At 35.0% G+C, this 23,825-nt stretch overlaps 1 protein-coding gene and 1 long non-coding RNA gene across 9 annotated transcripts in view; one reads left to right on the top strand and one right to left on the bottom strand.

Moving 5' to 3' along the window:
- Positions 1–10,369: 10,369 nt before the first annotated feature.
- Positions 10,370–23,825, bottom strand: part of LOC116162620 — a 77,843-nt gene continuing 64,387 nt past the window's right edge. For 3 of the 8 annotated variants that reach the window (XM_031476265.1, XM_031476264.1, XM_031476267.1), the window contains 5 exons: positions 12,516–12,789; positions 12,410–12,436; positions 12,064–12,351; positions 11,934–12,007; positions 10,370–11,049 (listed from right to left, as the gene is read on the bottom strand). In XM_031476265.1, the coding sequence (XP_031332125.1) occupies positions 10,839–11,049; positions 11,934–12,007; positions 12,064–12,351; positions 12,410–12,436; positions 12,516–12,789 (874 nt within the window). In that variant the 3' untranslated portion in view covers positions 10,370–10,838. Of the gene's footprint in view, positions 11,050–11,346; positions 11,356–11,767; positions 11,820–11,933; positions 12,008–12,063; positions 12,352–12,409; positions 12,437–12,515; positions 12,790–23,825 lie in introns of all 8 variants that reach the window. The other 5 variants (XM_031476268.1, XM_031476271.1, XM_031476269.1 and 2 more) reach the window with 5 other exon arrangements.
- Positions 11,046–11,717, top strand: LOC116162622. The gene is made up of 2 exons (XR_004143567.1): positions 11,046–11,190; positions 11,269–11,717. It is a non-coding gene; the product is annotated as an uncharacterized LOC116162622 (long non-coding RNA).

Genomic DNA, 23,825 nt, shown 5'->3' with positions numbered 1-23,825 from the left:
AATACTATGCGAAGTATTCGAATACTTCTCAAAGTATTCAAATACCTTGCGAAGTATTCGAATACTAAATAATGAAATAGTGAAAGTATTTGAGTTACCAATACACTGCTTCCACAAAAGTATTTAATTACAAAGTATTTGAATAATTGAAAGGATTTGAATACTAAAAAGTATTTACAAAATCGAATACTGCCCAGAAAAATTTTGCGGGAAACCCTGTCTGAAGTACGTTGAGCTACCGAGACATCACATGACCCTCGTATTTTTCCAGGGTACATGACAGTGGAAAAAGAATAAATAAATGTTTGTTTCATAAGATAGAGTAAGGTGTCAGGGTATCGCAAAATAACTTTCTTTGGTAATGTACACAAGAAACTATTATATTTTAGTAAAACTAAAATTAAAAAATAACGACATTTGTCACGTGATATCAAACGCCAATCAGAGCGCGTGACGTCATTATCCTAATTCTCTGTGCGTTTGTAGAGTTTGTCTACGGTTTTTAATTTAGTGCTTGTTCCATTTTATAGTGATTACATTATCCTAAAGTTTAGTTTTTAAAACCCGATAAGAATGGAAAGTGGATATACGAATGCTGACAGCAGCAAATCTGCCAAACATTGATGAAATGATGTTGGGAATATTTCTTGCATCAAACAGATTTTTGTTCATCAGAAAACTGCCATAAGTCTTTTAGGTTTTTAAGTTAAACTTAGATTTTTTACAAGAAATTAAGAGGAATGTGTATACCTAAGGTGCTTCGCTTTTAGGTCATCGAAGCTATCGTATGGAGATGATTCAGTAAGCTATGTCCACTTTAAGAGTTTTCTGTTATGAACATTTTGTAGATGAAGGTCTAAATTTATAAAGTAGTACGAAACCGTACATTGGGTGCATCAGTCGAACAGAAGACTCTGGCAACTTATTCACAGTTAAGTCAAAATTTGCCCTCAACATACGGTTCACGCAAAGCTGTATGCAGTTTCCTTAGTTGTCGACGAAGAAAACAATTATTTTCTTTGCCCTACCATTAAGCTACTTTTACAACCCCTCAGAGTCCAAAGGAGTACGAGTGTCGATAAAGTCTCCTTTATCACGTGTAACAAGTCATGATTGAGTCCGATTATTCGAAATTCTACTCCTGTATCGGCAAATGGCTGAATCGGAATCGAAAGTTGTTCAAAATGCCGTCTACCCCACACCTCAGGAGTTAACGTACGTGAAAAATGTGCCACTCATGTCAATATAGTTTTCTATGTTACGTTTAATGAGCAATCGTCGGAAACCCTTTTGGATTTCTCTACTCCATGAAGCATTTGAATGATACAGCATCCTTGGAACCAGATTTACCCGCCTGGGATACTTAGCTGTGCCACAGAAAAATGTGACTACTGAGCCCTACACCACGACAAAGTGTACTCCATGGTAGGGCACCACTTACGGTAGTTATAATTCATCACGAAATCTTTTAAACTATTTACGCTGGCGTTACGTGTTTATAATTGTCAGGACTGTGACGTCACAGACACCGCCATGACACAAAACAGCGTTTTGGCGCAGGAATAAAAATCTACAATTTAAATTGCATAAATTCGCAATAATATGATTTATTTTGCTGAAATATCATATTTTAAAGTTATAGTAGAGGTATACGAACAGTTATAACTGGTTTTAAAAAATTTGTCATCTACCCTATTCTGGCTACTGTACTTCCCAATAAACCTTTCAATATCTTCCCAAAGTGTATCAATAATTTTGCAAAAATCCAAAGCCAAGAACACCTGACTTACTTATTCATTTCTGAAATTCACGGTAGAATGCATCTTTACGACGAGATCATGCTTTAGCAATATCGCTTTACAAGTTCAGCATACCCTATTAAATTGCGTGCAAGTACACATACAATAAGGGCTAAAGTTTCATTTATTTCTCTTGTGCATTATAGTCTGGAGGCTATTAACTGAACGCATTAACACTACGCCTAATGAATTTAAAGTGCTTTTAGAAAGATGTGGTAGCATACCTAATTATACACTATATGCTAATGTGAAAAGTTAACTAATATAAAAGAAAATTACCCTCACGGCTATGCTGCCCTTAGGACCTACAGAATAATTAAATTTACTCAAATTGTGTACACAATACCCACTTCAAAATACGTTTCGTCCGCTTAAAAGCGTTTGTATCCAGGATGATGAATTGATCTGAGCGATGATTGAATGGACTGCCGAGGGAGCATCGTAGATCGGAAGGACATAACGTCCTACACGCATCTTGAATTGCAACTTCCGCCAAAGGTTGCGAGAAAATGCTCTCGTTGATAAATGGAGCCAACACTAAAACTCGCAGAATGACATGGCCAAAAAAGGTAGGATGAGCTCCGTTCGCCACAATATATCGATTACGAAAATTATTTTCTGTTGGCAAGTGGTTTGGGAGCAGCCTTGTAGTTAAAAATTCATTTGTAATATTCCAGAGAGAGCTTTTTTGTTTAATTTAACTGACGCACTAGAGCGCTTAATTTCTGTTTACAACTGAATTGATAAAACACTGGATATTGTAGCGTTAATTTTATTACTACTCTTCTTGATGAACGACATGTAAAGATGCAAGCGTGTTATATTGTCCTGTATTTTTGATACTCTGAACAATATTCTGTGTGTCGTACTCAATCTTTAAAACTGTCAACGATAGCAGAGTTCTCATTCGGCAGGTAAATATTTTCTTTTATTATTCGCGGGTACGCATGGAGTCATTTGCCCTGCCGTAAAATTTAATTTGCATATAAAGATCTAAAATCCGACCTACCGAATTGGTAGAAAACTAAACAGTAGGAAATTATTTCAAGAGAGGCGAACCCCTATAGAAAAAGCTTCATACGTTTACGCTTGACCTAAAAATTTTCGAGAATTCCGATATCACTTTTAAAGCCCTTCGCACGAGTGAACATAATCTGATTGATTGTACCATAAGTAAAGGATTTAGTATTCGAAGGATTCGTTTCAACGGCTCTTCATCTATAGACAAATTTTTGTTCGAAACTTTTTCATTATGAACGACAGCTGCAACTTTACAGTTCGAATGGAAGTTTGCAAATATGTGATGGTTGAATATAAAGCACAGAGAGTTTATACAAACGAAAAGGAACAACATAACAGCCATTGTTAACTTTATTTCTCTAACTTTTTATATGTACATATTCACACCATTTTCCTCAATAAAACCGAGTACAAGGATGATGTTTTTAAAAAAGGAATGAGTAATATTTTGGTCTTTGTTGTGTTAAAAGGAATATCGTGGCCAAAGTACCACCGGGAAGGGGGCCGGGTTTACAGAAGCACCGAAAAAAAGACGTTTGGACGACTTCACATCGATCGAACCGTCCAATTCCGTACACAACTTCTGTAAAGTTTTTATCACACCCTACCAAATATTATATTACATCATCGACTTGCAATAACTGTCATAGAGGGATGGGCTACACCGTCGGGAAAAGGTAAAATGCATGCAATTATCCATATAGGGAGTTCCTTGGGTTTTCTTAAAGTAGGAGTGCTCCGATTTGAATCTAAAAGACGAACGACTACCACGAGGACATGAACGCCGAGGCCTATTATTCCCGGAAGTTCGTTTATCGTTATGGGCCGAGGCAGGATACCATTCAGACTATCCTTTTTCATGGTGTGCAAATTATTTTATTTACAATTTCAGGAATGGATAGGATATTTTTTACAAAATTAACAATAGGTAAAATAATATAATGAATCTGCACTATAATGATATATCGCATGTAGCCTTAATAGAGCTTGTTAGCGTTACCCAGGAGACACCACGAGGAGGTCAGCTCTTTCGTCTCCCAAAAATCTTGCATAATAAAACAATCGCATATGCTTATTTTGGATTTATATTTTGATTCGTTACTATTTTTGCAATGGTGCCTTTCTATTTTTGTTGATAGATACGATGACGTACGCATCTTTATAGTCCCTGAGTGAAATACAGTTTTTAGCAATCTTGATATGTAAACAAACACATTGCAAATGGGTTTCCTAGAAAAAATTAAGTCAAGACTACCGTTAATTAAAATGAATGTAATTAATATTTCTGTTCATTTCTATCCCATGTATCGATGCGTACACCACAAGCAGGTGTTATGCTGCATCCTTCTCTTTCACACGGAACCGTACGGTTGTCATTAAGTAGCGCATGGAAAAGACACATGTGTATTGGATATGTAGGTGGCATCTTCCTTCACAATGTTAAATATACTCCCATTTAAGTGATGTTTTTATGCCATCTAGGTATTTCCTTTCAGGTTTAATTTACAGTAGCCCTTTATTTCGCCGCTAGAGGTCACGTTATGTTAATTTTGTCTTTCGTAGAAGCTATACTTGTTCGTTTTAAAGGAAGATTCTGCATTCATAGTGGTTACTTGCAAATTTTTCTTAATCCGCCATTACTGTTACTGAATAAGGGCGCTTGTATTGGATACTACCATAGTTCTTTGGAGTGTTTCTTTCTATTTCTAATGTGTTGTAGGTGCTCCTGTAAATACGCTTAGCGGATTTATATTTGCAAATAGCATTATTCTTAACGTAATTTTTTAGGGCTTCGTATGCTACATAGTACTCTCCTAATTTTCTTTTCAGAATTACTTTTTCGTTATTATCTACCTGGATGACATCGCATTTTTACATGGATCCGCCATCTTAGTGAGATTGACATTGGCGACATCACGTGATACATTACCTTACCTACTTCGAAATCTTTGCACCTGTGAATTTGAATTATTGTTCCTGTTTAACCGCAAGTATAACGAGACCTTTTGGAGATTATTGCTCTTGCGAATTTCTTCAATATTTCTGATTCTCCGTACATTAATTTTGTCGTTCCCGAAAAATACATCCGAGGATTCATTCATGTTAGTTTAATTACGTTGTATCCTCCAGATTAGTTTGTTATTTAGATAGATACTTACTATTTAGTTATCTGTGACTTGTGAATTAGTTTTTGAATTTACCAAGACCCATTCAACCGATACCTACGATTTTGACTTTCTCGCTTTCTGTGAATTCATTTTTAAATGAGCGGTTTTTTACCACAACACCTTGATTAATGCGCAGCCATTCCATTACGAAAGACAGTCGACTCTGTCTGTCTCTTCTGTCAGTAACTCAGTGGCGTAACTTCATTTTAGAGGCCCGTCTTCCAAAATATCAGGGAGTCTTTCCTTATATTAGCAATTTTTAAACGATTTTAATCTGTATATGTAGAAAATAGTGTCTTGATTAAGCTTTGCTGATTTTTCATGTTGTAATTCATTGGCTTACAGGTCCATTGTAAAATTTAACGTCACTACTTTCTGCGTTCAGTAAGTTGATTTCGTTCGAATTTTAATTGTCAAGCTTTGTGTAATATTTGTGCCATAACAAAAGGTACTAATCTACTTAATTTTAATTGTAACTCTTCGTATTACTGTGAATTGACTTCAGCTAGGTAACTAGGGGTAGGTAACCCTTGAATTTGTTTGTTATTTAATTGTTTTATTTTCAATGTTATTCTTATTTTGATTTGTTTAATATTGGCCAGTTCCTTCGATGTTTAAACTCGTTTAGTTTAATTAGCGACTTCAATTCTTTGTGCATCAATCTGCCTTTTTTTAAATGAATTTAACTGTTTCGGCCGTGCAGAGGTAAATGCTGGAGTGTTAAACCCACTTAGCGGCATTCATCTTGAAATCCAACTTCAGTCTAAGGTTTCCGTATCGAGGACCTCCAGATACCTTCTGGATTGGCTAATTATTTCAATTAATTTATGTAAGAGAGCAATGTTATTTTTCACAAATGGGAAAGGCGTAGAGTTACTTCTAGATCTATTTGAGTTGGCTACTTTTGAGCATATCAAATTTGTGTAATAGATTAAAGTCAGATTTAAATTATTCAAATTCAAGAGTTACTTCCTCGGATAGTTAATTTTTGTATATTGCAGTGCTTCAGATTTACCACCTATATTTGTGAACCTTCGTGAACAATGATTCAGAATTTTCTTCGGGCCGTTAAAAAAGTAGGTGCTTGGTCCTTCGTAAATAAAACATTAGTCAGCATTTGCGTTACGCTTGTTTACGTTTTATCAGGAAATGTTCAATTCCAATTAATTTTATTGTCAAACCATTGAGTAAGGAACCTGATTATTGATTCAATGGTTTTCTTGATATTACCACAGACTAAATATTACAGAGAGTGAAACGCCTGTGTGGCCTTTAATTTTGGAAAACATGGTATGTAAAAAAAAGCGGCTCTAGAAACAATAAATATTACACCTTGAAAATACTGCGGTCTTCCTGTTTGATTCCAAATTTGGCCGTTTGTTCGTAGAAGCCACCTTATTCAAAGGGCGTTGGAAGTGGAAGTTCGTACTTCCGGAATAGGATCGTGCCAATGTTGAACGAAAAGTCTTTTCGTTCAAAATTGACACGATACTATCCCTGAAGTCGCTCACATCTTCAGAAAAACATAGATTGTAGACCGGGTTCAGGTGTTCTGTGACCGGCAATCTTTCCTGGCGAGAGGCTTATATAGCATCTAAAAAACCTACTAACCTCGCACAAGATACTACCAATGGATACTCTTTGGTTATACTATCTATCAAAGGTCAACGTGCTTTAACTAGCAACCCCTTTTCTCAAATATCGGTTGGTAAAGGCCCATCCCACCCTATCTTTTGCAACCATAACACCTGAACTAAATATTTAAGTAAAAACGTAAAATGACTTAAAGGCTCATTAACATCTTGTACCTTATATTGAAATACATCGCGCTTTGTATCAAACTAAATTCCTATAAGACCTTAACAGCAGATTGTATGATTCCCATTGTGACCTCTACAGAGCCTTGTAATGGTTGGGTCTACGTCAGAAGATGCCCATTTTCCCAAATCAAAACCTCCTGTTCTCAATTAATAGACTTCGGATTTGTTAAAAGCTCCTAGCTAGCGTTGCTTTAGGATAATTTTTACCTTCATCGTATATGTAAGTTGTCTTATAGTATGTTAGGATTTGCCAAAAACAATGATGATATTGCTCCGAAAATAACACGAGTGTGCCCCGACCTCCCCTATAGGTTCGTTGGAACTTGATCGCCAAAATATATGGAAATATTTACAGTCCTCGGGGTGTAGGTACCATATTCCATCTAAACATCTGACAAATATCGCAAGCTAAAGCTACCAGTCCCTTTTTCTTTTTAAATGGAAAACAAACAATTGACCCTTTTCGTTGCGTCTTTTGGACATTTGATACTGAGTTTCGCAAAATTGGTCATCTGGTGCGACTAACCTTGGTAAAGGTATTTTTTCAGATTCCCAAAACATTCTCAAAATGTTGTCAAGTGAAGGTTCGTTATTTTGTGATTGTAGAATTTTGATGTACGTTTCCCACTATTACCCACTCAAGTAAAGTCAAATAAGCGCTAGGTGTGGCATTGGAAGGCTGTGTACCTTTAGTCTAAAACTGTATTCAAAGAGTGACTAATTATTTGCTGTATTGCTAATATATCCACAGGGGATGATATATTAAACTCTGGGTCTGCTATAACTGAACACATTCAAATCCTTTTCTAATCTCTTTCATTAAGTTTGAATCTGGAAAATTTGATGTAATACGTGACAATACATCGTTATAGCCTCAAAATTAAAAATCGGTTTAGGATTGTGTATGGATTTAAATCTCACAGTATACCTTCCCTAGGAGAACTTCCAGTACCTACCTGATAATTTCATAGATACATCGTTTGCGTTTTAATCCTAATTTATTTACTAAACGCGTGGTAATATAATAATACTCTGCGATCCGGTGTCAAGCACAAGTCGACAAGGTGTCCCTGTCCATACCCCGTATAACTTTTTTTTACCACCCTTGCGGTCCCCAATAAAGTTCTGCGGTATACCTACTTTAAGATAACATACGATTTGTTAAACGAAACGAAGGATAAAAGATTGTACGCAATAACAATTAAAATTGAGATATGAACTAAAAACAGCGTCACTTTTACTGGTAAATTTGTGTATTTTTTCTCGGCGGTACCGCCCTTACTCTCCTTTCATTTCACTTTCTTCCTGTGGCGCTTGTTAAAAAGGAGGGAAACACGTAATTGAAGGAACAAATAGCCTTCTTTATATTTAACACGAAACGTTCTTTTATATCCTTAAACTGTAGAATTAAACGGCCTTTTCATTTGACATGCAGCCCATTCATGATATTCTCCTCTTTGGTTTATGAAATGATCAAATTTTGTGCAATATTCTCTCGAAATTGATATTTTTCAAATACTGTACAAGGAGAGATTTGTTTAAGGGCACCTCAAAGGATACTTTGCGAAGGCCTCTGATATACACAGTGCGCCATAAATCCCGGAACGGTCGAATATCTTGGTCATCTACAAACCGATTTTTTTCCAATATGGTAAAACTCTAGAACAGAACGCAAATAATTCATTAGTATCAATGCAAATCTTTTTCACTTCCGGCTTGCCGAAAATAACCCGATTTTTTTATTGGAATAGTGTGTATTTTTAATTTTTGAATACACAATTAAAAAAGCACTAGCAGCAATGTTTTTACTCGTATGTTAAATGCATTACACAGAAATTAAAAATGATTGTCACATTAACGTTCCAAAACAGGAATTTTATTCCACTTAAAACTTTTCAAAACCGACGTAATAATGTTTTTAATTTCCTAAAACGATTATTTTATTAATATTTATGCATGTTAATTTTGTTTTCTATTAAAAACATTGTTGCTATTTTTTTTGTGCGTGGTTTTTTATTTTGTATTCAAAAATATACTGGGTGTTCTATTTAAATCTATCTAATTTATATAGGTTGTGATAATCCACCCTGATGGTTAGGCAACACACGTTTACATCCGAAACAAAAATATAATATACTCTGTATATAAACAACGACCGTTTTGCGCAGATGCCGAATACTAGGGGATTTTGGTAACGAAGCTAGGGGAGAATGGGAAGAAGATGGCGACGAGGCCGACGGAAGGCACACGCTTTCCCGGTTTTTTTTTTTGATTATTCTTGATTATTTTGGGTGATGGTGTTTTGAAGGTGTATTTACAGGTAGTAACCATTTTATTCTTTCTTGTACTAGCTATTTAATCATTGAATGCTTGCCACAATTTGATATTATTTACATTTTGCTGATTTTACATAAACTATGATATCTGAATCATGGCGTACTCCATGCCTTTGTTTTGGGTACCGTTAGATGAATCGTGTTTGTAATACTGTACAGATGATTATGCCATTATTTTGTTTAATTAAGTTATTTACTTCTGTTATTCATGAGGAGTTGATTATCGGTGTGATGTTGCTCTGTTCGATTGACCCGTAACTATTCCGTGAGGGAAGTACCTAATACAGTTTGATGGTTCGCTGTATCTGTTACTTGCCGATTCGTGACGCGCTGCATTTCGCAATATGAGATGGGGGCCCTCTCAGTAACATTTCCTCTATTTAAAATATGTTCTGTTTGAGCGATAATCGATTTTCACATGAATACTTGCTATTGACCAATGGCATTCTCACATGTACTTTTCGTGGTAAATTAAATTATGTTAACTGAAGGATGGAGTAGAGCCACACCATTTACATGTTTCCTATGTACATGCAATTTGTTTATTTGATGAGTTGTAATATCTCTATTGATCGTACAGGTATTTTGATGTGTTTTTGTACTGAATTGATTTATCATGTTTTCCACTGCATTTATGATGTCTTGTGAATTTTGATTTTATGAACTTGTTTAATTGCATTTGATTTGATTATCTGATTTTTATCATACCATTTGCGATGTTTTATTTATGTGTATTTTCTCTTGCATTTTATTGCTGTAGGTGATTTATTTCATGTATTTGTGTGGCCTGTGCCAGGGTTTTAGTCCCGTAGAAGGTTTCCCTGGCATGGTCTTGTGTGTGCGTTAATATATTTATTTGATCTTGTCATTTCTTACGCACAGAAGTTCTGTCTTTTATTTAATTCCCTTCCCGATTATGTCTCACGGCCCAACACATAAAACAACCGATTACACAACGTAGGAGTCCATTCCTGCCATCCATATCGAACTGACTGTCATCCAAATTCAAAAGTGCTGCGAAACTACCGTCGTTTCGACTTGAAAGGTAGGTGGCTCTGCTTGTAGTTTTTGCCAGACGTAAGTATATAGTAAGTCAACGTTTCCAGTGTAGGCTTGATAAACCCCCCCCCTAGGAACATTACAAGGTAATAAGTATTTCAAAAAATCCAAAAAAATAATGTATCATTAGATGTCGGGGGTAGGAGTGTAACGCATAAGGTATAAGGCTGGTTTCAAAAATTTTAATTAATTATAAATTAATAGTTACAAGAATTATACTAGTAATACTTTATAACAGCAACTCAAATTGCGCATTAGCTTTCTTAAGGGCAAGTACATATTTGTCACTAAATGTTTATGAAATGTCAACTGGTTCAATTATGGCAAACAAAAACAAACAATTAGTGAACGTTACTTTCATTTGGAATAAAAAAAAGAAGTTTAAATCATATTCAACTCAACATAACCATCATACAGATATAAACAAGTATCAATTACAACTCAGTCTCAAACATAATTCATTATTATGTGATCAAAAATAGTATGTACACCTGTTTACAATTAAGATTTTACTTACAAACCAAAACAATAATAATTTACAACAGTTATACATTATAATCACAGTCAAAATTTATATATCTACACTAACAATTAAAAAAAGATTTTTTCAGATAAAATTATAAAAATTAATAGTAATCACGAAGGCGTAGATGGGGCTCTAGTACGACTATTGGCGCGCCTTGGAATGGATGAAGTGGACATATTAGAGCCGTATATTGGTGGTGATGGAGGTTCCCCGGGCTTTCTCCAAAGCTTGGGGTGTAACTTCTGTAGGCTGCTATTTTGTAATGGGGATGATAATTCGCTAGTTGGAGATGGACGAGATCTTTTCGAGTTTTCATTCACACTGTAATATAGTAATTCGTTTTTATTGTTTTCATGCCCCAAAATATATTAAATCAAATTCCGTCGATTTTATAAGAAAATTTCATAAAGCTCCAGTCATGCACAAACACCTCTACAATCAAATGTGGCGAAAGCAATTGACGTAGGTACAATCCTTTCTGCCCTAAAAAGACGACAATTTTGCTAAAGTTCGCTAATTACTAATTATAATACTTTGTAGCGTAATCTATTCAACTTGGGATTGCATTCCGTAGTAGGAGGGAATTCCATGTATATCCCAGCCTGTGTCAAAACTTACCCGGAATTGCTGATCAAGCAGCATGTAAGAAAAATTAACTATTACAAGTACTTGTTATCACTACCTATGAAATACTTAAGTAGGTACTTAAGGCTTCTTTAAGGTTTCCAGTATAACAAAATAGCAGAATTTTACTTATAATATTATACTACTTTCCTTAACTCGTTTTTATTTTTTACTTTTATCACAGGTGCTTGTGTAAAAATTAATGTTAATATAAATTGATGAAAAGTTACAAGGATCTACATACCTACAAGCAAAATGATAATAAAGGAAACGGTATAAAATCAAAGTGTTAATGCAAGTACTACTGATCCATTGTTGTTAAGCAAGAAGTACAGGAATACAGAAGGTTAATGAGGCACAAAAGGTTAACAGCACATAAAACGCAAACACCAAGCAACAAATCAGCTAACACTACCTTCCCAATCCTGAAGCTGTTCCAATAGATATATACGAGTATCAATAGCAGCATAAAGAAACATTTTAGTGTTAATTCAATGTTGATTAACATCAGAAAGTGGAAAGACACCCTTGGCGCGTTTACATCGACAATAATACGTAATTAGGTATGGAATATGCTCTACCTGACTAGAGAACCCACATTTCCTTCTGTAGGAGAAACTTGAAGTAACGAAGGACCTGCTGATATAGGTCGGAGCTATTAAGATGAAATTCAAATTAGAAAACTGCAGAAATTAAAACGTTTTGTCGTACCCTATCGGTTTGTGTTGCAGCATTAACAGTGCTTACTTCATACGAGATCGTTGACGCAGGTGCAGATTTAGCCGTTTCATTATCAGTAATGAGTTTATTAATCATTTGATCGCGATCATCTAATTGCCCTTGAAGAAATAGAACCTGTCGTCTGAGATCCGCCAATTCGAGCCGCGAGCTTCCGCCTTCCAAGGAAACATTTTCTGTAGATGCCATTTCTGAGCTAAGACCATTGAAGAGCCCATTCTTCAGACTACACTGATTTTCGAATGGGTTGAGAGTTTCAGACTGTAAATTAATAACATACAACTACTTGAAACTGCAGTCAAATGTGTCATTACACTACCTTCTTCAAACAATCTTCATCTGCTTGCTGAACACAGACAAAACGAAAAAAAAAACATGCAAAAAATCAAATTAAAAAAGAAACAAAATTGAGCATAAAATCTCACCTCATTTAAAACACGTTTAAGTTTAAAAAGCATCGTTTTCATTTGTACAATATCTTGTACCATGGCACCATGGCTGGATCGATCAATTTTGATGGAGTCGTCCGAATCGTAACCGGCAGGCGAATTTACTGATGGACGGGGTAGTCTCATAGGACTTCGTGTCACCGAATGCGAGGTCCTTGAATTCACCCTGTTTTCTACAGAATGAGGCGAGTCTGAGATCGAATTCGGTGTACTTGCCCTTGATCGTAGAAGGCGAGCTGATCGAGCAGTACTGTAACGAAAATGACAGGGCTTAGTAGTAAAACATCTTCGCAACAAAAATTGTGGACACGGTTTGGTTTAATTGTGGCTAACCGCATGCATATCGAGTGGAGACCATCGCGTGTGATGCAGTGACACAATTCTTGATAACTACCTAGTCAAACAAATGCAGAAATCTTTCTGTGGCATAGTCCCCAAAGCAACTAGCAAGTTTAAGTAGTTAATTTGTCATTTCTTAAAACGATAGAAGATCAAGTAAATAGGTACATCAGAACTTTCTTCAGATAGAAATCTTTTTGTAAAAATGCTGAGACGTCAATTTTTTTTGGATTGTGGGGCGATAATACTCACGAACTATTTTTTCATTCTTCGCCGCTGTAACTAAATACCCACAATTTTGAAATGGTGACACAATAAAATCCAAAAACTACATTTTGCCAATAGATAGGTCAACTATAAAGTCTTGCCTTTAAACTCGTTGCGCCTGCTTTATAGTATTTTACATTATTAGCCAGGTAAGTGAGTTTTTACTGGCGATAGGAGAAGTTGACTAGCGAGCCGTTAGGCGAGCTTGTTATCTCCTAGAGCCAGTAAAAACTATTACCTGGCGTATAATGTACAATATTTTATTTGTTACTCATTTGTAAACAATAGTAAACGTAAATAATTAGTTCTTAAATTAATCTTGAAGAAATGTCTAAAATATCATGTAATCCATGTAACAGAGACTTCGCATTAATTCTGGCCAATGAAATTACTAGATTACTAACTTGTAAAATTTTTACAGGTCTGCTGTCAGTTTTACAACTCTGCTGTCAGTTTTACAAGTCAGTAGCGTTTAAACATGACGTTTACCCGTTTGCATTTTGTCTTGTTAATCAACGTTTACAACTGAGTAACAAATAAAAGTCTTAATTATACACTTTCCAAATTGTAGGTACAGCACTTCCAATTAGAGCTCCAAATTTTAATTGGAATAGTACCCCATCAGGGTAACGTTGTTGATGACCAACTCGTATCGACTTCAAATGTAAAATAAAAGCGAAATTTCATATTTTATTCTCGAATCTAAGGCTGCCTAGAACGGAAGAAATTCTTTAATTTCTTTTATATTTTTTGTGACCATTTCAAAAGCTTTTTGAACACAAAAGAGACCTTCCCATTGCAACTTGTTCTCCCCTTCAAGCTGGAATAATTAAATTTTGTAACGGGTGTAATTAATTTCAGTTACAGGTACCTGCTTTTTGTTCCTGGGGATGAAGAAATTTTTTAGTATTATAGGTATAAATAATGCATATTGTATTTTTGTCAAACATGTTGGATTTTATTAAAACGTTAGTACATAAACACGTGTGGTGGTGGAAGAGATAATGAGAGAATGAATGGAAGTGGAACGAGTCGAGCTTTAAGAGCGTGCGATACCACGTCGCGCATTTCATAACTTTGTAAGAAAAATAAGTTACAAGTGTGAACTGAAGAGTGGGTACTTGTCCATATTAAATACCAAATAAACGGGCTAATAATAGTGCTCGAAATTGCATTATACTCTTATTCTGCTGGTCTGAAAAGTTTTAAAGAAGTATGACAGAGAAACCAAGCTGCGCACATCGTAAGTTCTTTACTCAGAGTACCAAGTTAACTGCACCCAATCCAAAAAGGTAAGTCCCAAAAGCACTACAACAAAGAGAAAAACAAAGAGAATCATGTTTTTGATGTACGTCTCCATTTTTGATAAACGTTATGAATAGAGTAAAATATAATGAAGTTTAGTAACGTTTATATTATAATTTTTTCTCTATGGCTATCGATTTCGGCAACATTGCCATCATCAGGCCTAGCTATAAATATATTCTGTATTATATAAACAACATAATCTTATACTTGTATAACACAAGTATAAGATTATGTTGTTTATATAATACAGAATATATTTATAGCTAGGCCTGATGATGGCAATGTTGCCGAAATCGATAGCCATAGAGAAAAAATTATAATATAAACGTTACTAAACTTCATTATATTTTAAAGAGAATCATACTGTATAAGAAGAATTTAGACATCGAACCACCCTTATTTGTAATCCTCCGTCCGTTAGATAATGACACCCAAGGACGTGAGGACAGTTACGACAGTTCGACGTTTCGGTTTTTTGGGGTCATCAACATTATTTTAAACACCACGGTCTGCATCATTAATTTAAATTTTAGAAGTACTCGGAAGTATTCAGTAACAATTACCTAGTGACTAAGTACATACCACCCCAATCAGACCCAGAAAATAGGGGGTGGCGATTACAGAAAGGTTGAGGATCGTTGCTTTAGAGGACTATCTCGTAGCCTAGCGCGTTTTTGGACAGGGCTATCAAGAAAGCACTTTAGGTTACTTGTGGGCATACGAAATATATAGAATTCAATTGAAATCTTTTAAACCCTTGGGGTTGAAGGATGCACAATAATATATTAAGACCTGATTCTGAAACGAAATCTCTATTTTTAACATTTTCGCCTTGAATTTTAAAATTTGGAAGGTAATGACTATCAAATATAATTTAAAGTACAGATTTTGAAAAGCCGTAATTTCAATCTGAAGGAAATAAGGTCATAATAAAAGGTTTGATTTGCATTAAACACGCAAATGGGAAAGGTTGTATCTACCCCAATCCATTACTGTTATTTTACGCAGAGGCAACGCTGACGCTCCCATTCTTAATTCGATCAGTGACAGTCAAAATTAAATTAATGAACAGGCTAAAACCGTTAAACAGAATTCTGAATAGGTACCTTTTTTCACTCCCCTGAGATCTAAGTGAACTTGAACTCGAATCGATACTTCTTGTAGTTCGGCGAATGGCGCCAGGGGATGTGCTTTTAATATTCTCACTCACGCTCGTAACATTTTTCTTAGCTGCGGAACTGATTGGCATTGTAGCTTATTAATTAAAAAATAATTTGTATATTTCCCTAACGAGTTAATTTAAAGGCACTTTAAGCATCACATCACTGTTATATTTGTAGGTAACATTGGTGTACTAAAATATTGTATATATTATTCGTAATTTGCTAAATAAACATTATAAGAATAGCAATATGCATGTTTTTTAAATGGAAGGTAACTGTCATGGCGAAATACAAGGAGTGATCATCCGCGAAATTTTGCGCAGGCTTTCAAGCAGTTCAATATTATGAGGATATGCGCTTCTGCTAGATTCGCACAAACTATCCGCTGTTGTAAGCAAAGATGCGGGATTAAAAGGAAATTGCAGTCAAATAGAAAATACATATGACATACACTTCCAAATGAAAAAAAAACGAGGGCGAATTTTCATAACAAAAATAAGTGAGGTGAACTGAATTGAACTTCCTAACTGGGCGAACCTGCCATCCGGATCCGGTTTCAAATTTCATGTAAATTTTGCGAAATAAAACGGTGATGACGGATCTCAAGTCGAAAAAACAGGTAGTACACTGAACTGAACCTGGGACCGAACTGCGTTTTTAGAGATTCGTATCTACCCTTCAGTATAAAGTATTTAGTGAATTAGTAAAGTGTGAGGTAGGTACTTACAGATTTTATAAGTTTTCTGGAAGTAGCATAAATGACAGGTATTTTGAGGACGATTACTTTGCAAAAATACAAAATAAAAATCATAAAAAGCAGCTTATGCAGATACAATTAACTTAACCGTTTCGCTAAGGACAACCCTGTATCTGTATAACCGTAAAGGACCATCATTGCAAATTGATAAATAACATCATGAATAACGCTAGTCTGCGAGCTCACATTTTTTGAAAGTTAACAGATGTGGTGTTAGTGCTCAATTTACTTTTAAACGTAAAGTTACAAAAAGAAAAAAGGTTTTCGCCTTAAGGAGATCGATGTACCTTTTTGTATGAGATTCAATCCTGATGAGATTTTCAACGTATTATAATTAATACCAAAGACCAGTGCTAATTTGAAATTAGAGATGAGCTTTGTTTACGCAATCTATTTCTGAAAGTTGTAAGTACGTAATTATATGGTCAAACAAGTACTGTACAGTGTACATACCTACAGCTCACTTTACTGATGCGTCCCAGACATAATTAATCCACCAACATTTCATTTTAATACTATTTTCCAGTAAAAGTAACTGCAGAGTGAATAGGGAAGCTTGGTTGTGCGTGTAATTTAGATCTATAGCAAAAACCTGGAAGATTATGAAACGATTGACGAACCCGCGGACAGAGATATTTTTTATCGTACAAGGTCAAATTCGTGGCTCACCATTGGGATCTTCGTAACGGTGATAGATACAGTGTAGGGTTAAATGAGGGCAAAGTTTCCCCTTTTTGTAACTAAAAACGCATTAAAAATTTTTGAAAAAAACAGCAGAAAAGACCAAGAAACTTTAGATTGACAAAGTGCGGGTAGCGGTGCACTACCACAATCTTTGGACTTTACACCAACCTTTAGACTTTGACCCACAATTATTGAACTTTGACCGGCAACGAACCTTAAGACTTTTAATGACGACTAGCATTTGGACTTTGAACAGTGAGAAATGGATTTTGAACGGTGAGTATGAACTTTAACAGGCGAGTAATGGACTTTGAACGGTGAGCACAGTTTGCAAAAATGACTAAAGTTTAAAGTACACTGTCTTGCTTACTGACTTCAACCTCAAACTATACAATTTTTAAAGGTCCCATGGTTACGCGCTAGCCTTCTATATCAGATATCGCAGGTTCAAATCCATTCATTTAAATTACGATGTGGAATCCTGCTCAAATAACATTATGCGAATTCTTGTCTTTATATAGCAATCCGTACGCCATCTAGGTGATTATTTCGTTAATTGTGAAGATTCTTTTATGATCTTCGCCCGTAGTAGATTTCTTGTCGTTCGTTTTTCTCCCATTCTTGTCGGCGCGCGCAGTGCTTGTCGGAAACTCGTATTCAATTTTACCATTTTGACATTTTTTGTCTACCATTTTATGGAATAGACTGGTGTTGTATTAAGATTAGTAAAGTTTCTCTCTTATTATCTTACAAGTTTAATGTCGTTTACGGTATGTTATCCATTACGCATTATCTATTATCTATTATCTTTACTTTGAATATCCATTTTAGGCTCTTTCCTCCTTCTACCTTCTTACTTTGGATTAACTCATTGCTTCCTGATTATCCACCTTATTGTGCTGTTAACAACGATATTTCTAAGTGGAAACGCTGAATTTTGGATTTTCGCAATGTGGTACAAACAGAATTCCATTGAAATTTCAACGCTATTACAAGTTAAATACGCCATAGATATTTCTACCTTAACGACTGAAGAATTAACCGCCATTTCAAGCAATTTATTTTTCTGTATCTGCTCAAACACCAGTAAAATTCAAAACAAAACCGTCAAATTTAGGTTTATCTGGAATATCTTTGGAAGTAATTGGAGTTTTCTAGTTTTCTTTAAAGCATGATAATAATTCTTTAATTGTGTAACTTTTCCCTAATTTAACCATCGTCGTATCTTCTGTGGTTTACGAGATCCCATGATAAACATCCTTAGGTACAACCAACACATGAGCGTTTTACTATTAAAAACAATAAACATCTCTCCTCATAAATTTAAACTATGACAAAATAGTTTAAGTCACGTATAAATGTTTATTGTTTAGGCATCTGACATTCAAAGTCCTGAACCCTCATAACAAAGGGGAACTATGTTCATATTTTACCGAAAACGACAAAATCCTCTCTTTTAAGCATAATTTTTTCATAACAATATAATATTTCATATAACGTTATCTACTACAGAATAAAACAGTTTAAAATGATTGCAGCACTTTAGATATTATTACGATAAGATTGTATTATCATTTGGACAATCTTATTGCGACATCCTCATCATAAAAGTAGATACCTATTTCTTAACTATTCGTTTTTATAAACTTGGAATATCTTCTAATATATCCTGAAGTGTTAATCATGAGTATATTGCACTTAAATGACAAGTAAAATTTTCTATAAGTACCTATAACGTGGAACGATGTGGAAAATGTGTTTGCAATGACATTAATTTAATAACACAGTTTGTAAGTGCTTGTAGAAACCATTAGGAAGTACATTACAATAACAATCAAAGCGGAAAATTAATCTTAATTAACTGCAGACTGCATGTTGGAATTGTCTCAACCATAATTTTTATTTTCACGCTTAAGTAAGGAAAAGACATGATAGAAAAGGGTACGGGGTCAGTACAGGCGTTGGTAATGGACATAAGTATAGGATTGCGAATGAGTCAATCGCCAACTATATCAAAAATCGGATGGGTTGTCTAAAAACCAAGCAAAAATCCTATAGGAAGGAGGCGGAGGACGAGTGTACCACATTCGCAAGTAACATCCCATGTTTTTAATAATAAGTACAACGTCGTTTTGGGGTAATCGATTGTCTGACAACCATGCACCCTGAAAATCTCGCCCTTAATTTTGTAGCTTTTGATCATTTTACTTGAATTTACAATTATAAATTTAAATATTATTGACTATAAAAATTTAGGGGATTTTATTTTTTAAAATAAAATCCCTTAAATGTTTATACTCAATAATAACAATTAGTCAATTTACGCATCTTTGATAATTGATTATTTGAGCATTTTTGCTGAGTAGTACAGTCCAGAGGTAGTTTCAGACAGAAAAATGTCGCAAGTCAATGAAACTTTAAAATGTTGTTAAGGGATGGTTAGTTAACATTTTTAACCCCGAGAACCCTATAAGTTTTGACATTCCTCCGGTTTTTCCTCAATAACTTTTTTATACTTTTTTTTTAATAAAGCGTTACATTTCCTGCAAAGTTGACAAACACGTTTGTGTGTCCATTCGTTACCTAGATATGGCACTTCAAAAAATCGTCGATTTTTAAAATTTGCTAATAAATATAGAATTGTGGCTTATTCCTTCCGTTATACTATAATTAGTATGAGATGTTGTATTTACGACCCCGTTCTCGGATACAATCACCAACTTTAAACCATCTCACCCCCACTTCCGCTCCCTCCTTCCACCACCCAACACCAATTCACCACCAATTTTCTTTCTCTGATGAAAGTCACCAATATTCAATATTCACGTCATGTTGGTATTGATATTCGTTACTTTATTTATCGATTTTTTAAACACAGGTTTTTTTGTTGATCAATAGATCAATAGAATAAGTATGTCTAGATGTTCAGCAGTAATAATAACCTTGCACCATTCAAGACTCAACTGTGTTGAACACTATGGAGCGGATGTCCTCCAAGATTATTTTTTCAGCTGCCTCCACAATTCGACGTCTTTGTTCTTGTGCGTGTCCTTTCTACAGAATTCTGTCACCAACCCAGTCTGGCAACAGTCTCTTTCCTTGATTTTGAAATGATGATTTGGTCCCCATATTTTGCCTAAAAACGACTTTTCACTTTCGACTCTCTCCCTCAAGCAGCTCCTAAATGGAAAACTGATATTCATCATTGTTCTCGTCAAGGTATGCAAATATCAACTGCATGGTCACACTTGAAATCGAATTTCGGAACTTGGAATCGCAGAGTAGGTACGAGAAAAGGAATATCCACGACGGGCAAAGAGAGAAATCAATTTCTCATTGTTGTGTACCTTGTTTGGCAAGCACTGTGCACCCTCATCTTCACTCAACTCATTCAGAAACTATTAATCGCCGAAAGTTTCGTTTTCGCACTGGACGTCAACAGTCGTAAATGTAAAAAGGAGGAATGTAAAAAATGTTGCATTTCCCCCCGCCCTCCTCTTTTCGCACAGGGTCCTCGAGGTCCAAAACTTGAAAAAATGTTCCCAAACGTCCCAAAGTTACATTAACTTCCGACCTTTTTCCAACTGTGACTATAGTTTTTGTGCTATTTTGAGAAAAAGGGGTACAAATTCAAAATTGCTTTAGAACTTTTTTTCTGGAAATGAGAAATGTTTTTAAAATATTATAGAATTACTTAATTAATTTATCCTCCATTCCCATTTGTTCTGCTTCTCCTTATGGCCACTAGATTGCATTCTATGTAGGGGAATAAGAAAAAGATAATAATAAATAAATAAATAAATAATAATGAGATCTAGCATGCCGTGCGCTGTTAGGATGCGCGGATTCTTAAATTGTTGATCTTTGATCTTTTGTGTCAAAAAGTAAGTGTCTACTTCTAAAGATAGACAAGTCGAGAAAAATTAAAAGCAAAAGTAGCACTGACCAAAAAAGACCAAGAACGGAACAGAAATTAAGTTAAAAAAATCTGTTTATTGCGTCATACATTAATACAGGGTGTCCATTTTCCAAATGCCACTATGGGTACCTCGTTTATCTTGAGAAATAGAAAGTTGATTTAAATGGGAGCAAAGTTGCGAATTTTCGTAGTGAATAATACTATGAAACGAAATTTAAAATATCCTTAATAGATTTGAAAATATCGCAAAAAAAACGGCAATTTCCGATCTCCTTTTTTAATTTTTTTCATTTTAAACGAATCGTACTATAAACTAACCAAAACATTATTCAGGCACTTTTTTATGGAGAATTCGAATATGGCAAAAAGTAATGGCACGTGTTTCTCCGTCATCTTGAGAACTATTAAAAACGGGGTGTCATATTCGAATTCTCCATAAAAGGTGTCTCAATAATGTTATGGTTAGAATGTGTAGTACTATTCGTTTACCATGAACAAAAATTCAGAAATGTACCTATAGGTATCTAGGAATCCAGAAATTGTGAAAAATGAACATTAACATAGGTATGTCTTTTTATTTCACATTCTGGCACTCATGTCGATTGTCGAACATGTATATATCTTTGTCGTTTGTCCTTTGTGTAACCAACCTCCGTACTACAAAATCAAAAATGCAAAAAGTAAACTCCCTAGCAGTGATCGTTGAATACTTTTAAACAATTGCATGAGTAGGTATATGGGCGTAGGCACAGATGAATATGTTAAAATTGGGAGTTAGCCACGCATATTGTTTTTAAAAATTGTTAAATTTGTAAACTTTATCGAGCAGGTCCCCAAGTATTGTGAACCAATTCGAAAAATTCCGGTGTTTCCCCATAGAGTTTCTCGTCATATTTTTAGGAATTAAATTCGTTATCCCAGAATGCAATTTTCACATTAATCAACTATAGCTGAATGTCGATATGAAGCAAATGCAGCGGAAATAATCCGCGTCTAATCGAAGTTATTGGCAATGTTGTTTTACAACCAAATTAATGATTCTCAATCTATTATGGTTTCGTAAAATCCATACGTGAAGATGGTGATGGTGATGGATATATCAATACTCTCTCACGTTCCACCTTTCAACTTTATAACAGTTCTTAAACATTAATTGGCAAAAACACGTACCGCAAGGTACAATTACGTACGCCTTCTTAATTCGAAGAAAACATACACACATAGGTGAAGAACCTTAAAATAATTTTGAAACCTGTTCATACTTCACAGTAATTAAATCTCGGCAAGTAACGCACAATGAAATAAGGTAAATAAATTACGCATGATGCATGATACTTATAGGGTAAATGAATCACGTATTAACTTACTTGCTCTATTTCTAATGCACAGTACCTACTCTGAATCGACCAATTACCTTTCAATATGTACTCTAATTAATCCAATTACTGGTTTATACTTTATTAGATACGTAAAAGGCATGATCAATGAATAAATAATCGACTAAATGCGATTGCTATACGGAATTCAATAAGTCTCATCTCATGCTAATTTTATAGAGGAAGTTTTTCGTACAAATGTTATTGACCGCATATTATGTCTATATTTAAAAATTTATTATATGAAGTCGATCACAAAGGGCAATCAAATTTATTACTCCTACATTACCACGTGTAAAGATAATGTAATGAATAGCTTCCGTTGAAAGTGAATTGGAATTTAATAAAATGCAGAGGCGTGTGTTTTTCAAAACTTAATTGATTTTCAATTTTAAGAGCCACTTAATTTCCTGGCTGTAATTGCAGTTTCGTTCGTCGGTTTCATTACATCAGTGTCTTAGCTTTCGTCTTGCGTATATTGTGCACTTTGCATATTTTCGCTTCACCGCTCCTTCAGTTGCTGAAACAGCTTCCAAAGCAATTCAGTCAATCGAAAAAATCTGTTCGCTATGATCTTTATGTAGAAGCGATCAAGTGCACGCCATGTTTTGTCAAAAAAGCGAATTGTGAATTGAAATGTTAGTTCTAAGACAAATACTCAAGAGCAGTAAAATCCATTGCTGATTTTCTAGAATCTTATTTATCATTACCATATCTCCTCTAGTTTGTATTTATTTCCGCTTTCGCCATACGGAATCAAGAGAGAATCTTGGGTTCGAATCCTTTCAGTTCACACCAAGATTTTAAAAAATGAAGTATATATATAGGGTGAATTGTTTTCAGTGGAGTTTAGGTGAAAATCTCGAAGAATAAACAATCTTGAAATGAAAAACGACCGAAACACAAAAATCCCCTGCGACGCAATGGAGTTCATGCGGTACTAAGGGTTCCTGATTTCAAATCCAGGTTCGGGCATGGATATTTGTAAATGTATAGTGGGTTGGATTGGTAGAGCGCCCTTAGCGGAAATCCCGCCACTTAAAAACAAAGTCCAAGCATAAAAATAAATAAATATGTAAACAAATATACCAAACGAGCTTCAGGGTATGGTTAGATCGTGGCACTGCTGATTGGAGTTTCGTGCAATTCGGTTTATAACTAACGGAGATGTCAGAAGGGCCCACATTGAAAAATCACAATCTACAAACCTGCAAAATTCCATCATAATCGGTTCATTCGTTTTCGAGTTATCGTGCTAACGGACAGACGGACAGACATCGCAAAATTATGAACTCGCTAAGAGCTCGTTAATAACACATCAAAAACAATAATCTCGACATCCCAGAGATCGAAATCCAATAATCTCGAATAGAAAAACTTCGAATGTCCTTATCCTTTGAATGGTACAAGAAGAAATCAGAATGGGCAGGAACAATTGTTACAGATAAGTACTTACGACACATTCGGATCCAA

This window comes from Photinus pyralis, unplaced genomic scaffold (genome assembly GCF_008802855.1).
Source record: "Photinus pyralis isolate 1611_PpyrPB1 unplaced genomic scaffold, Ppyr1.3 Ppyr1.4_LG2, whole genome shotgun sequence".
Classification (NCBI taxonomy): domain Eukaryota; kingdom Metazoa; phylum Arthropoda; class Insecta; order Coleoptera; family Lampyridae; genus Photinus; species Photinus pyralis.
Note: the sequence above shows the minus strand (reverse complement) of the source record. Positions and strands in the feature narration are given on the sequence as shown.